General features: G+C 47.9%; 5 protein-coding genes across 5 annotated transcripts; 3 read left to right on the forward strand and 2 right to left on the reverse strand.

Moving 5' to 3' along the window:
- Positions 1-1,289: 1,289 nt before the first annotated feature.
- Positions 1,290-2,837, forward strand: N7447_005544 (Major facilitator superfamily domain general substrate transporter; the record flags this gene model as incomplete). Its single annotated transcript, XM_057229806.1, has 2 exons — positions 1,290-1,499; positions 1,557-2,837. 2 exons carry the CDS (start codon positions 1,290-1,292, stop codon positions 2,835-2,837), a joined length of 1,491 nt encoding a protein of 496 aa, XP_057084896.1.
- Positions 2,838-3,457: 620 nt separating this feature from the next.
- Positions 3,458-4,186, reverse strand: N7447_005545 (uncharacterized protein; the record flags this gene model as incomplete). Its single annotated transcript, XM_057229807.1, has 1 exon — positions 3,458-4,186. One exon carries the CDS (start codon positions 4,184-4,186, stop codon positions 3,458-3,460), a length of 729 nt encoding a protein of 242 aa, XP_057084897.1.
- A 971-nt stretch (positions 4,187-5,157) lies between these two features.
- N7447_005546 (uncharacterized protein) lies at positions 5,158-5,576 on the forward strand (the record flags this gene model as incomplete). The annotated part of the gene is made up of 3 exons (XM_057229808.1): positions 5,158-5,198; positions 5,248-5,305; positions 5,364-5,576. The coding sequence occupies 3 exons, from the start codon at positions 5,158-5,160 to the stop codon at positions 5,574-5,576; spliced, it is 312 nt and encodes a 103-aa protein (XP_057084898.1).
- A 2,465-nt stretch (positions 5,577-8,041) lies between these two features.
- N7447_005547 (uncharacterized protein) lies at positions 8,042-9,797 on the forward strand (the record flags this gene model as incomplete). The annotated part of the gene is made up of 8 exons (XM_057229809.1): positions 8,042-8,193; positions 8,259-8,272; positions 8,335-8,407; positions 8,459-9,149; positions 9,205-9,408; positions 9,459-9,486; positions 9,544-9,659; positions 9,711-9,797. The coding sequence occupies 8 exons, from the start codon at positions 8,042-8,044 to the stop codon at positions 9,795-9,797; spliced, it is 1,365 nt and encodes a 454-aa protein (XP_057084899.1).
- Positions 9,798-10,092: 295 nt separating this feature from the next.
- N7447_005548 (alkaline phosphatase) lies at positions 10,093-12,195 on the reverse strand (the record flags this gene model as incomplete). The annotated part of the gene is made up of 3 exons (XM_057229810.1): positions 10,093-11,753; positions 11,809-12,029; positions 12,083-12,195. The coding sequence occupies 3 exons, from the start codon at positions 12,193-12,195 to the stop codon at positions 10,093-10,095; spliced, it is 1,995 nt and encodes a 664-aa protein (XP_057084900.1).
- Positions 12,196-13,113: the final 918 nt, after the last annotated feature.

The raw sequence follows: 13,113 nt of genomic DNA on the forward strand, positions 1-13,113 counted from the left end.
CATCCAAATGGACTATCTTCAGCTTGCGTCATGTCAACGTACTGGTGCATGATCTTGACAAGGACCATGTGGAAAATCCACAGGGTGATGTGATCTTATGATCTACTGCCCTATGCTGTTCCGTACAATATAACTGGTTAGAATGGACTAGTGTGGACTTTCGCCGGCATCTTGAGAAATTTGAGTTGGCACAAGCCTTCCACTCAGGGGTTTTATTGGCTATATACTGTGAATTCATTACATACTGGAATCTGCAGATCACCACGAAATTGAGTCTAGAAAAAGGATAGTCATCACGATTGACGATCAGAGATGCGCGTTTTTGGTTCATCGTCTGCACCCCAGTTTCACATTTGTATTGGGCTGTAGTGTCTGCCAGGGAGTCCAATTAGATCTCCTGCTTCTGAGCATGAAATAGGCCAACTAACTAAATGTGCTGTTTCATGGGAAGAAAAAAAAAGGACCCCCGTTTGTGTTAAGACTGCGGAGAAGGCCGCCTGTCTTGACCTGTTGGAAGGGTAGCCCATAGATGTTGTTAGCGCTGCCACAAATTCCGAACCCATGACAACGCCCTGACTCGAACAAAGGAGATTACACGCGTGGTGTGCCCTTCCAACCAGCGGGGCACTTGTTGAAAGTACCAGGCCAATACCGTTGAGCCAACGGGGCTTGGGGGTATGAGACCTGTCTTTGTTCTTTATGATAACAGTGCTTTTTGCTGTTTCTGAGGTGATCATAAAGTTATTCCGAGTCCTGTGGCTTTCGTACTATTTCCTGAAGCTATTCCTCGGGCCATCAAGCTTCCGAGCACGTGGGACTGGAGTAGATCAAAAGTGGACCAAGTGGGGATATCCCGATCAATCAGATAACAAAAAGCCATGTGAGTTTGCCAAGATTCCATACCCTGCAGATCTCCCTCCAGGGGGTCCTCGAATATCTTCTAGGGGATCATGTTGCCTCCCGGCCCGAATACCGCGCAATATTGTTTTGTCCCCGAAACGACTTCCGGGTAATGATGGGCGCTTCGGATACTTTTTGAGAAGTCGATCATTTTGTTCGAGACTTTGAATCACATCATCCAACTATTTTCGACTTTCACAGTGGGACTCTTCTCCTAATTTGACGTCACCGTATGCTGTGACCTTTTCGATGTTGCCTGGATTGACAATGAGTTGTCCATTGCGAACAGTGGAAAAGGGGACGACAACCTCGTGATTGTCAAACAATACATATTTAGTCTGTTTGGTTTCTATACATGTCATATACATGTCCCGATCACTCGAGCAGCAATGAATTCTGAAACCACGCTTGCAGAGACTGTGCCACCACCGTACAGCTCCTTTAGCACCGCCAAAAAAAGATACATTGTTGCTACAGCCGCAGGGGCTGGTCTATTTTCTTCCTTGTCGGCCCAGATCTATTTCCCAGCCCTGAACACGTTGGCCAGCGACCTCAATGTCTCAGCATCCCTGATAAACCTGACTGTGACAAGTTACATGGTAAGGATACACCAGTTGACGAAGATAAAGCACAAGTTAACGGATGACATATAATAGATCTTCCAAGGAATTGCGCCCATGTTCATCGGCGACTTTGCGGACAGAACAGGTCGTCGACCAGCATATATCATCTGTTTTATTATTTATATCGCGTCAAACATCGGACTAGCTTTGCAGGACAGCTACACTGCTCTCATTATATTGCGATGCTTGCAGAGTTCCGGGATCAGCAGTAGCGTGGCGCTCTCTGCAGCTACCGTGGCCGATATTAGCACGAAACAGGAACGAGGATCGATGATGGGCTTTGTGATGGCTGGGAATTTCATGGGCCCTGCCATTGGTCCGATCATTGGAGGTCTGCTAGCCCAATATCTGGGCTGGCGCTCGATCTTCTGGTTCCTCACCATCGCCTCTGGCGTATTCTTATTGCCTCTCCTCCTCTTTCTGCCAGAAACGGCCCGAAACGTCGTTGGTGACGGCTCATCTCCTGCACAGCTGTGGAATCGGCCCTTGATTCACTTGTTCTCTCGTCATAATTGGGATAAGCAGTATCCTTCCGACAAGGATAGTCTTGACCGATCTGACAACAGCGACTCGCCAAAGAAAGTCATCGAGCATAAACTCAAATTCCCCAACCCGCTGAAACCTTTGATACTTGTGTTCCATCCGAACTCAATCATCATTCTCTTGGTAACGGGAATTATCATGGGTGGAAACATGACTGTTCTCTCATCTATCACGGAGATATACACAGCGCAGTACGGTCTAGACGAGCTTGAGATTGGTCTATGTTATATCTCGCTCGGCACTGGGTCTATCGTGGCCTCGGTTGTGACAGGGCGCCTGCTGGACTGGAACTACCGACGCATGGCTGCCAACAGAGCCGCTGATCTTACTACCCCCGAACAAGACAAAACCGAGGATTCGATCCCTGTCGAGAAGGCCCGTAGTATGATTACTATTCCTCTCGTTGTTCTCGGCAGTGTCACCGTGCTAGCGTTTGGCTGGGTTTTAAAGTATGGAGCGCCTCTTGCTGCTCCGGAGGTGCTTCTATTCTTCGTTGGCGTAGGGCAGACTGGTGGTTTTATCTCAACCTCTACCCTGCTGGTCGATCTACACACCGCTAATCCGGCTGCTGCTACCGCTGCGAACAATTTGGTGCGGTCTTTCTTCTCGGCTGCAGCCTCGGCTGCCATCGATCCTATGCTGACTGCAATGGGTCGGGGGTGGACATTCACGTTGGTGGCATTCATATTGCTAGCAACAATCCCATTCTTGTTGTTGCTATGCGGGATGGGGCGTCAAAAGAAGGACTCACCAGAGAGATCTGACGATTGAGAAACGTTAGCTTAGAAGCGCTCCACATAGTTGAAATCAACTACTTTGATTGATGCTAAATTATTGCTCTGTGTATGATGGCCCAGGGCATATCGTAACAGTCTCCCGCTGTATCGCAATACCTGAAAGCATTCACCCTTCCAATCCTTAAAGTCAAATACAGATGGCCGTCAGATCGTTCGCCATTTGGCAAAGTGATACACGGCGAGAGCCAGATGGCCGCAGCGTTGATGGATACTCAGAAGAAACTGGCATACAGCATAAACGACATCTTCGCTATCGTCGAGGTAAATCCTTGATTTCGAGACCGAGGCAAATGTAATTCTTTGCAATGCCTACCGGCTCTGATACACTACAGGATTAAAGCACAGGGTTTAGTGGGTACCAATATGCAAGTGAAATCCACCAGATCTTTTTGAAAATGAAGAAGATTGAACTGCCATTTTTCAAAGAGAAACATATAGGCAAAAGTCTTCTAACACATCCTGGACCTAGTAAATCAAGACCTCTGCAATGAGATCATTTTCCTGTGCTCAGGAGACATATTGCGATATGAAAGTGTGGCCAATATCCATCTTACAAATCCTGAAACTGCGAAGGAAGTCACAAAAGTTGAAGATTTACTCCAATACACCATCTCCAAGGCAGCGCTTCAGAGGGTAAGAGTCTCCCAAACAAGTTGTAACAACACCCTTCACCCAGGACAAGGAATTTTGTCCATAGCGATAAGTATCCTGGGTAAAAGAATCCGCCTGGAAGTGTTCGTACTGTCCACTTCCGGGCTGTCCACTGAATACGTATCCACTTCTACGATAGGTCAAGGGATTGCTAATAATAGCACCCCATCTGTTCTTCGGAATTGTCATGGTGACCGTGCCGGTGAGAGTAGCCGTTTCAGTGTACTGGTAGCTGATAGAGGTGCCGATTTGGAGGAACTTCTCCACGGTAGCTGTAAACGAGGTGCTAACTGTGATGCTGTTTGCGATGGACTGGCCTTGTGCCATGGAAGCGGTGGCATCGGCTTCGTTGGCATGCACAATGGTAGACATTGGGATATCCCAGCCGAGGAATTTCTCGTCGGGAAGAGGGATGATGAATTGGGCACCGGAGCGCTTGCTCAGACGGTTTGAGGGGGTGGAATCATTGGATCCAGTCTCTAGGAACTTGGGGACGGAATGGGTAGGCGGAGACAGAGAGACTCCAGGTAGATTGGCACCTAGGTCTTTCTTGTCGACGGTCTTTGTGGTGCCATCGTGTAGAACAAGAAGAGCTGTATCGGCTGGCAGGGCAGAAATGAGTGCACTGTTGGCACAGAGAGAAGCGAGCAACAAAATGTTGGTCTTCATCATGTGCACCAAGAAGAAATTTGGTAAAGGTCCTTTCGTACTAATCAAGAATAGATAGAAAAGTGATACCGCAAAATCGGTGACGGAAAGGAGACCCTATTTAGAGTCCTCCAGGAGATGTCTTTTGTCGAACTAGGCAAATCCATCACACGGAACTATATTACCAGAACGGATCTACCAGATCTATCCCGTATAGAAGCTCGGGATATTCACGCAATCCGTGTTTCATCTGTATGCTTCCGAGATATAGCCGGGAATATACCGCGGATAAGCCCTGACAAACTAATCAATTTAGCTTTTGTTAGAGTTCTGAAGGATGCTGTAGATCATTTACGGCCCAGGGGGAGTGCAACGGCTATGGGGCGTCGTCTCTGATAAGGACTGTGCCTTGGGGGCCAAACCCAGTTCACCCGAAGTGTTCCGCACGGAATAGTGGACACGCTCCTTACATCTCCATGAATACCTTGAAGAAAAGATCGAGTGTAAGAATACGTTTATCTTGCGAGTATGTACCCGCTTGAGATGAGGATTGGAACAATCAATCATCGAGATACCACTTAGCACCTGAAACCCTATCGAGATTCGATTTACACGTGGTCATGTTCTCTCTAAATATCGAGGCAAGTATTGCAAATAAGCTCTAAAGTACGCCGGACTGTGAAGTGAAACACACAGCCCGCCTCAAGGAACCTTGCGAGATGACGAAGTCGCCATAAAACGCCATGTATATACAATTAGGGAAATGAAGATCAAAGATCATCGTGCCGATGGAGATTCCTCGGAATTTTTGGCTTGGTTGTCTCATTTCGAGAAAGGGCATCTGTATGACCCGAATTGCTGACAGACGGGCAAGTTCACCTTATAGTCTCCTTTTTAAAGTACCACTTCTCTGACATTTGAGCATTAGATTTACGCCTACCGCCCAGTTCTCAGGAGCCAGCTTGATAATCACTTCTGATATCATCGTCACAAAGATGAAGTCCATTTCAATTATTGTTGCAGCTCTTGCTGCTGGGTAAGAGCTCCCAATTGACATGCTCGATACAGGCACTAATTCCTTATAGTGCTTTTGCAGACCTCCACACGCAGGGCGTTTGCATCGATACTCCTGGCAAAGGAGTAGTAAGTACAACCTGGAAACTTGCATCACCCGAGGAAAGCAATTCTAACTGTTTTACAGGAGGTTTACAATAGAGCTGCGACTGAAAAGGCATGTGGTGCCTATAAGAGCCGAAACACTGGGAGCAAGCAGTGGGATCAATGCCCCGATTGTACGCTTAAGAACGAGAAGGACCTGCTATACTATTGCGAGTCCCAGGGGAGTCACATCGGAGGAGATGAATTACACTATTACTGCACCCAAAATGGTGCAGGGGACAGTGTTGCTTGGTGAGGAGGCCGAGGAGAGCAGCTAGAATCGAGGAGAGATATCAGTTGGTGCACTTTGTATTTGAATCCATGCGAGGTGAATCTATAAAGCTTAGGTTGCGCCCTCGGGCTAATACTATATCCACGTAACGTCTGGTGTCCCATTGACACGGATCCAATTGCTGTGGTTAGAGACTCGTAATATAGCCCCCGCCAACATCGCTCTAAAACAGACAGATAGCCACCCTGGATTCGGACGGTCTGGCCGTGTGATGAAGACAGTCTTCATGCAGGCTATGCAGGTGGAAAGCCTCGATTTTCATTATCCATCGGAGAATCAAGTAGAAAATTGACTTCGATCCCCGACTAAATTTGAAGCTGTTGTATGTATGGTTCTTGCAATCAATCAATCGAAATTCAATTAGTCCAATCCAATCTAACTGGTTGCGTAGTGACTATACAGGCGTTTCGTTTTAACTGAAGCAATCCGTACGCGTCTTGTTTGGCATCTGCACCAAATGCGTCTCGGGGTGCGGAGGCTCACTGTTTTGCCCATCGCTGATTTGCTGCCGAACGGTCTTCTACCGTGGTAAGCCGGAGAATTAGTTGACCCGTCCCGGTCGCACTTAAGACAAAAAAAGCACGTCACGTGTTGACACGGAATGTAAATGTCGGCGCAGTTACGCCGATATACCGGAGGATTTATTAATCCTACCAATGCTGTAACTAACTAACTAATATTCTTCTGTAACTAGTTAACTAATCAGGATAGTATAAATTGCCAGAATAGTGGATACAGCAATGCAGAGAGTTGAATACCATTGGTTGGACCCATAGATTTCACAATACGGAATATTCCGACAGTAATCGGCGGCCTTCGGCCATCAACATTCTTAGACATCTCGAATATTACTGAGGCGTTGCAAAGATAAATGATACTATGGTGGTACTAGTAATCGTGGCAAGCCCACCAACACAAATATATTTAATCTCGCAATTTGTTATCCTGTGTAAATTTGCTATCCGGTGGTCACGGGGCCTGTGTTGGTGGACTTGCCACAATTATCTTACGATACTTGAGAATTCTGTTTAGTTCGCAGTAATCGTGCCAAGCGCCCAATAATAGGTGCGTTGGGCGCTTGGCATGGTTAATTAAGACTTGGGATGCTCTTAACGCTAACCCTAATTCAGAATTCTTGAATTCCACTTATTGTGAACTTCTACGGAAGCGAGATTAGCGTTGAGATGCTGGATGCCATTCCAATTTAGACTGCGGTCAACTTCAACCGACATAGTCTATTTTTTCTGATTCCATTACAATTTCATATCCAACATATGAGGGGTTTCCTGTGTCTGCAGAGGAAGATGTCCATAAATATTGGATTCTTTCCCGGGATGCAAACATTAGACAATTTCATTCTTGGTACTCCGTACTGAGGCAAGGTTGCATTGCACTCATGTCTCGATTCGGAAGGACAAGCGCCACCGCAAACACGGTGGCGCTCAACAGCTTCATATTGCGCCTCATAAAAGTTATGTACTAGCTTGGCGCTCAGGTCAACATATGCCAACTTGATGGACATGCGAGTGAGCTTGTTTTAAAATTAGGGTCCAATTATCAATATAAAGAGAGTCACGTAGTTTTATACGCTGAATAAGGATTTATCACACCCCGCAATCCTTGCGAATCGGAATTCAACCCCATTCCCTGAAAACACTAGAACTCAGCCTAAAACCCGGGGGTTCTGGAAGCCGACATGCCAGGTGGCTGAGTTTACCGAGTCCCGAGGTCGAACCCTAAGGTTCCAAGGTTGATACGGGAATCTCGCTTCGAGAAAATTCTAGCGTACGATAAGGCTAAAATACGCCACAGTCCGGCCCTAATTCCTCAGGATCATGCATAATTACTTTAAATCCTTCTACTTCTGAGAAGGGATTTTGTTTTCAAGAGGCAAATTTTATTATCTGGGGTTGAAATTTGGGGTAAACCCAGTCCATGGACAATACATAAAACCTTCACTAATACTATCTAAACGCTATCTCCCTGGGGCAGATATTGGGGCTCGCGTGTCTGGGGTCACGCCGGGCCGGGTACGCCGGGCCGGTAGACTTTCAGCAGAATGTAGAACAACCATCTTCTAAGGGGCGAGACATACTGGGGTGGCGCCGAAATACCCCACAACTCTAGTCGCCGGTGAAGATATGTTTATGTAATCCCCGGTGTCGCTAGCCATGAACGCAATTTTCGGTGCCTTCTTACCGAGTAAACATAACATCATTGGCATTTTACCCCGAGGGCTTGAGCGAGTTGGGATTACAGAACGATCTCTCCACAGCCAACTAGATCGAAATATCTGGTATTAAGTTTAACCGCCAAGCAAAAACTCTGGGCCAACCGTTCTTTTCGGGCCTCCACAAGCGATTTTCGGTACCTTTTCTTCTCGCCCTGGACTTTTTCTTCTCTTCACTTCTCCATATATACTATTCAACATGAGTCTTCAAGAGACACCTCGTCCTACTCAGGACCAAGTATACAATGATTCAACCGATATGGAGAAGAAGGCCTACCCGGTCGAGCCCACAGACGATCCCTTTGGAAATGAAGAATCTGGGGAAGTCAAGTATCGTATCATGCCATGGTGGTGAGTATCTCATTCTGTTTACTGTTTTTATGGCATCAAAGAGCACAGTTCTGACTTTTATACAGGCAAGCTGGAATGCGTGAGAGCCCATCATTGACCCCTAGTCAAACCAGGAACGCCTTTCTAATATTGTTCATCTAGTGATGGTCGCTGAAAACATCTCGCTTGGTATTCTATCTCTTCCCTCTGCGGTAGCAACCCTCGGAATCGTCCCGTAAGAAATATCCGCCTCCACTACCCAGGAAGAAAGCTGACCGTCTCCCAGGGCATTTATCATTATCATGTTTCTGTCCGGCATCTCGTGGTACACCGGATACACTATGGGCCAGTTCAAGCAGCGTTATCCCCAGGTGCACAGCATGGGCGATGCTGGCGAGCTTCTTCTAGGCCCCATCGGGCGCGAGATTGCCTTCGTCGGTCAACTGCTGTTCATCATCTTCCTGATGGCCAGTCACATCCTCACATTCTCCGTGTTGTTCAACACCATTACAAACCACGGTACCTGCACTATTGTCTTCGGAGTTATCGGCTTAGTCGTCAGCTGTATTGCCGCCCTCCCACGGACAGCAGAAAAGGTCTTTTGGATGTCCATCATCTCCGCCATCAGTATCCTAATCGCCACTATTGTCACGATGGTTTCCATCGCCGTCCAGGCCCCCGATGATGTCCAGAACGATATTGTCACCACCCCGACATTCCAGGAAGGTTTCTTGGCCGTCACCAACATTGTATTTGCTTTCATTGCCCACGTCTCTTTCTTCGGTATCATGTCGGAAATGCAGGATCCCAAGGACTTCCCCAAAGCCCTTGCCATGCTCCAGGTTGTCGATACTACTATGTACGTCGTGACCGCCATGGTCATCTACTGCTATGCCGGCCCGGGTGTCTCGTCTCCGGCTCTATCGTCGGCTGGACCTATGATGAAGAAGGTTGCCTACGGCCTGGCCATCCCAACGGTACGTTATTTGTCTCCTTGCAGCTTCTTTGGGAGTCTGTTCTAATTTCTGATAGGTCATCATTGCCGGTGTTATTTTTGGCCACGTTGCTTGCAAGTACATCTATGTTCGAATCTTCCGCGGCGATCGCTCGCACCACATGCACCAGAACAGTCTTTTGGCCACGGGTACATGGGTTGCTATCGGCTTGACTACGTGGACTGTTGCGTGGATCATCGCAGAGTCCATTCCGGTGTTCAACGAGTTGCTGAGTTTGATTGTATGTTCTCCGAGTATTTACTACTGTGCGTCTACTAATCTATTGTGCAGAGTGCCCTATTTGGAAGCTGGTTTAGCTGTAAGTGTTTTGAGACCCTGGGAAACATCGAGAAATGAATGCTAACTGAGAATATAGACGGTCTCCCGGCCATTTTCTGGTTTGTGATGAACAAGGGACAGTGGTTTTCGTCCACTAAAAAGATCTGCTTGACTATTCTCAACTTGATCGTTCTTGGAATTGCTTGTGCTATTGTACGTTTTGTCTATCTGTGTGATTGTGAATTTCTTTGCTAACAGGACTAGTGTGCATTGGGACTCTATGTCTCGGGCGTGGCTATCAACGCGAGCTCGTCCAAGGCCAGCTGGACCTGTGCCAACAACGCCACCTAGACTCGGTTATTACGGAGAACATATATTATGTTCATTGCTTCAAACGGTTGCTTTATAGATTGGGTAAGTGTTGACTGATAAATTGCATCAATTGGCTGGGCCATTGTAAATAGACTGATGTTCAAATTTACACATAACCCTTGCATGTGGGTGCTGCTTTTTAAATGTATATTACTTGAAATTACATGATTCTCAGTATAATGTGGTATTCTTCTCTTGTACAAATTGAGCTATAAGACATGGTCTTTTAATTATTTGGCTGAGTTTCCAAGATTCTCCCATCACCTGAATGGTACTAATGTCCGGGCTTTCCAGGCTTGCGTCCCTTCGTCTCCGACAAACCCAGGCATTCAGCCATGTTGAAGAAGATGTCAATCGAGCTGTACACACCCCCAAATAGCTCCTGACACGGGCCGCGTGCAAAGACGGGCACATCGGTCAACGAGTGGACACCCTGCCCCGCATCAACGGGCATGGTTCCATTGACAATGAAACCACTGACCGCATCCTTGTAGTTAGCAACATAGCCAAGCTTTGTGTCTTTCACAGCAGGTGTGCGGGGACCCTCGCTGTGAACCTGATAATCCTCCCGGTGGTCAGGGAAGGCAGCAACGCCCGAGTGCAGGGTGTATCTCGGGTCCCATTGGGCCGGGAAGTGGACGCCCTCAGAGTACCGCAAGGCGTTGGATCCGGCAACGGTGTATTGCGACAAGCCGGAGTTTTCATAATATCCGACTGCATTGCGCTTGCTGCGGGCGTCTTCCTGTGCCTCCATGTACTTGGTATCGACAGAGCCGGTTACGTCGAAGCCGTGGCCGTGGTCGGCTGTGACGATGATCAGGGTATCTTCGAGCTGACCCAGCTTCTCGAGTTTCTCGATTGTGGCGCGCACGGTATCGTCGAGCTCGAGGAGCTCGCCAAGGGATCGGTCGTAGTCCAGAGTGTGCATCTGCTTGTCGATGCTGGCGGCCTCGGACATCAGGAACCAGCCGTCCTTGCGGTGTCGCTTGTCTAGCACGTCAATAGCCTTGAGGGTCATGTCTTTGAGTCCGGGCAAATCGTCTGCATCGCGACCTGAACCATCGGGGTAGTTGCTCTGGTTGTAAAGGTTGGACTGGTAGACGTTGCGATCAAGCCAAGTAGCGAGGTTGGATTTCTGGAAAACACCCAGCAACTTCTCCTTGTTTGAGGCACTGTGGAGCGCGGTGTTGTTCCAGGCCACGTTGTAACCCTTCTCAGCGAAGAGCTTGTAGTAATCGCGAGTCTCTTCGCTCTCGAGGAAGTCCTCCGCACCAGCACCAAGGAGCACATCAGGACCATCCCAGTTTGTCCACTCATAGTCGGTTAGACCACCTGCGTAGTATGAGCCGATGACATGGTCGTATTCGCCGCGGTCGCTGGTGTGAGCAGCCAAACCGGCAGGGGTAGCATCTGCCAAGAACGCAGTTGACACAATGCCAACACCGGCGTTCTTGTTCTTGCGGCGGAAGATCTCGGCGATTGTCTCGAATTTTGGGTCATCAAAGGTATCGCTGGAGGAGTCTACATAGACACCCAAAGCATTGACGGTGGTCTTGTGACCGGTGTAAAGCGCCGTTGCGGAATTGGCCGAATCGGTGATGAACGAGTCCATGGAGTGTGTCATCTGGTGACCCAGGACGGGGAACTTGTCCAATGCCATCTTTGTCATGTATTTGCCGTTGATGCTGCGGTGGGCAATGAGACGTGCTGCGGTGATCATGTTTGTGGTCATGCCATCTCCGATGAACATGACGACGTTCTTCGCGCGACGCTTGGTAGGAAGATCACGAACAAACCAGTTGGCCACTGTCTTTTGTTCTCCGTAATAGGTCAGAGTAGCCTCGTACTCGCCGGGCTCATAAAGGGCAATTCGCCTATAGATCTTCGAGGTCACATTGACAAGGGAAGGCGTTTCTGCGTCCTCGGCGAACCGATCTGTTTCTGTTAGCTTTATGCGTTCCTCAAGGACAGAACGATAGGAGAATAGTACCTTCAAACCATGTGAAGTCCCATTTCTCGAGCTCAGGTTCATCAATCTTGAAGTATTCCGTTGCAGAGACAGCAGCATTGCCCTTGCCCTTGCCATTGCCCTTCTTGGCGATGGTGAATTTAAAGTTTTCGTCCGGCTCTCCAATGCGAGCTTCAGAACCATTGACGGGAGAGTGTACTTCGAGGCGGATGTCGAAGAATTGACCCGCGAGGAAGTCAACCCTGCAAATATTCGTTAGTAGCTAGAAATCAAGTGTAATTGAAACATTACATACTGATCTGGCGGGAAGATACATCCCAAGTCGGGGCAACCACCCAACCTCTGGAAGGTCTGGGCTGCCGTGAACGCGACAAAGCATGCTAGCGCGGAGATTGCGGAGGCGCGCATCTTGATGGTGAATCTGATTGTGATGAAACCAAGTTACGTTTAGAGAGAAAGCCCCTGCATTAAGTACAACGACCTTCGTAGCTAATTGCAAGGTGCCAAGAGCCTCCGAGGCAATTTATAATATATAGTGATACGAATCTCCGAAGTATCCCAGTCCCTTCTGAAAATGTTATGGCTACATAGTACGACTTGTGTAAGAACGAATAGGAAGTAAGCAAGATATGCACGTGTGTAATCCTGGGGTTTACCTGGGAAGCTTGAACCTCCTTGCCAAGTCTAGCGAATGAAATGCCAAGCCAGGTCCAGCCAACCCCCGTTGTCCGCCAAGATTAGTAGTCTTGGCGGACCATTGCACGTGGGATGGATGAGAGATAGGATGGAATGACGTTTTATTTACTAACAGCTGCTGAGACACGTGAATCATTTCTCATAGCTTCCTATGGAGTACCAAGTGTAGGGCTATAAGCCACTAGCCTAGCGTCTACCTCTCCGACGGTATCCGACAAATGGGTAGCTGTAAGCGTTCGGTTGAAATGTCCTGTCTTACGCTCCGCAGGAATGCAACGAAAATGGGCACCGGAGATCGAGATGTCCAGTATTTTCTATGGTCCTAGCCACACTGCTTCGAGATACAGAATCATCATTGTATAGCTGGAAGCAATAACAAAATAAACAAAGAATCGACTACTAGTATCAGACCATGAGGTGCGGGGGATGGTAAACGTCGATCAAAGGAGGTAAACCCGGGGCCGAGACAAAAAAGAAATCATATATAATCGTGCCATAAATTATACGGAGAAAACCATTCGAAATTCTCGAGTGAATTTTACATATCATATAGGTGTGTTCGTTGAAAACCTATTCTCATCGTAGCAGCCAACGGTATGGCGTTGGCTTTCATTGTCTAATTTCTCACCT

Source organism: Penicillium robsamsonii (genome assembly GCF_028829455.1).
Source record: "Penicillium robsamsonii strain IBT 29466 chromosome Unknown utg000003l_segment0_segment0, whole genome shotgun sequence".
Lineage (NCBI taxonomy): Eukaryota > Fungi > Ascomycota > Eurotiomycetes > Eurotiales > Aspergillaceae > Penicillium > Penicillium robsamsonii.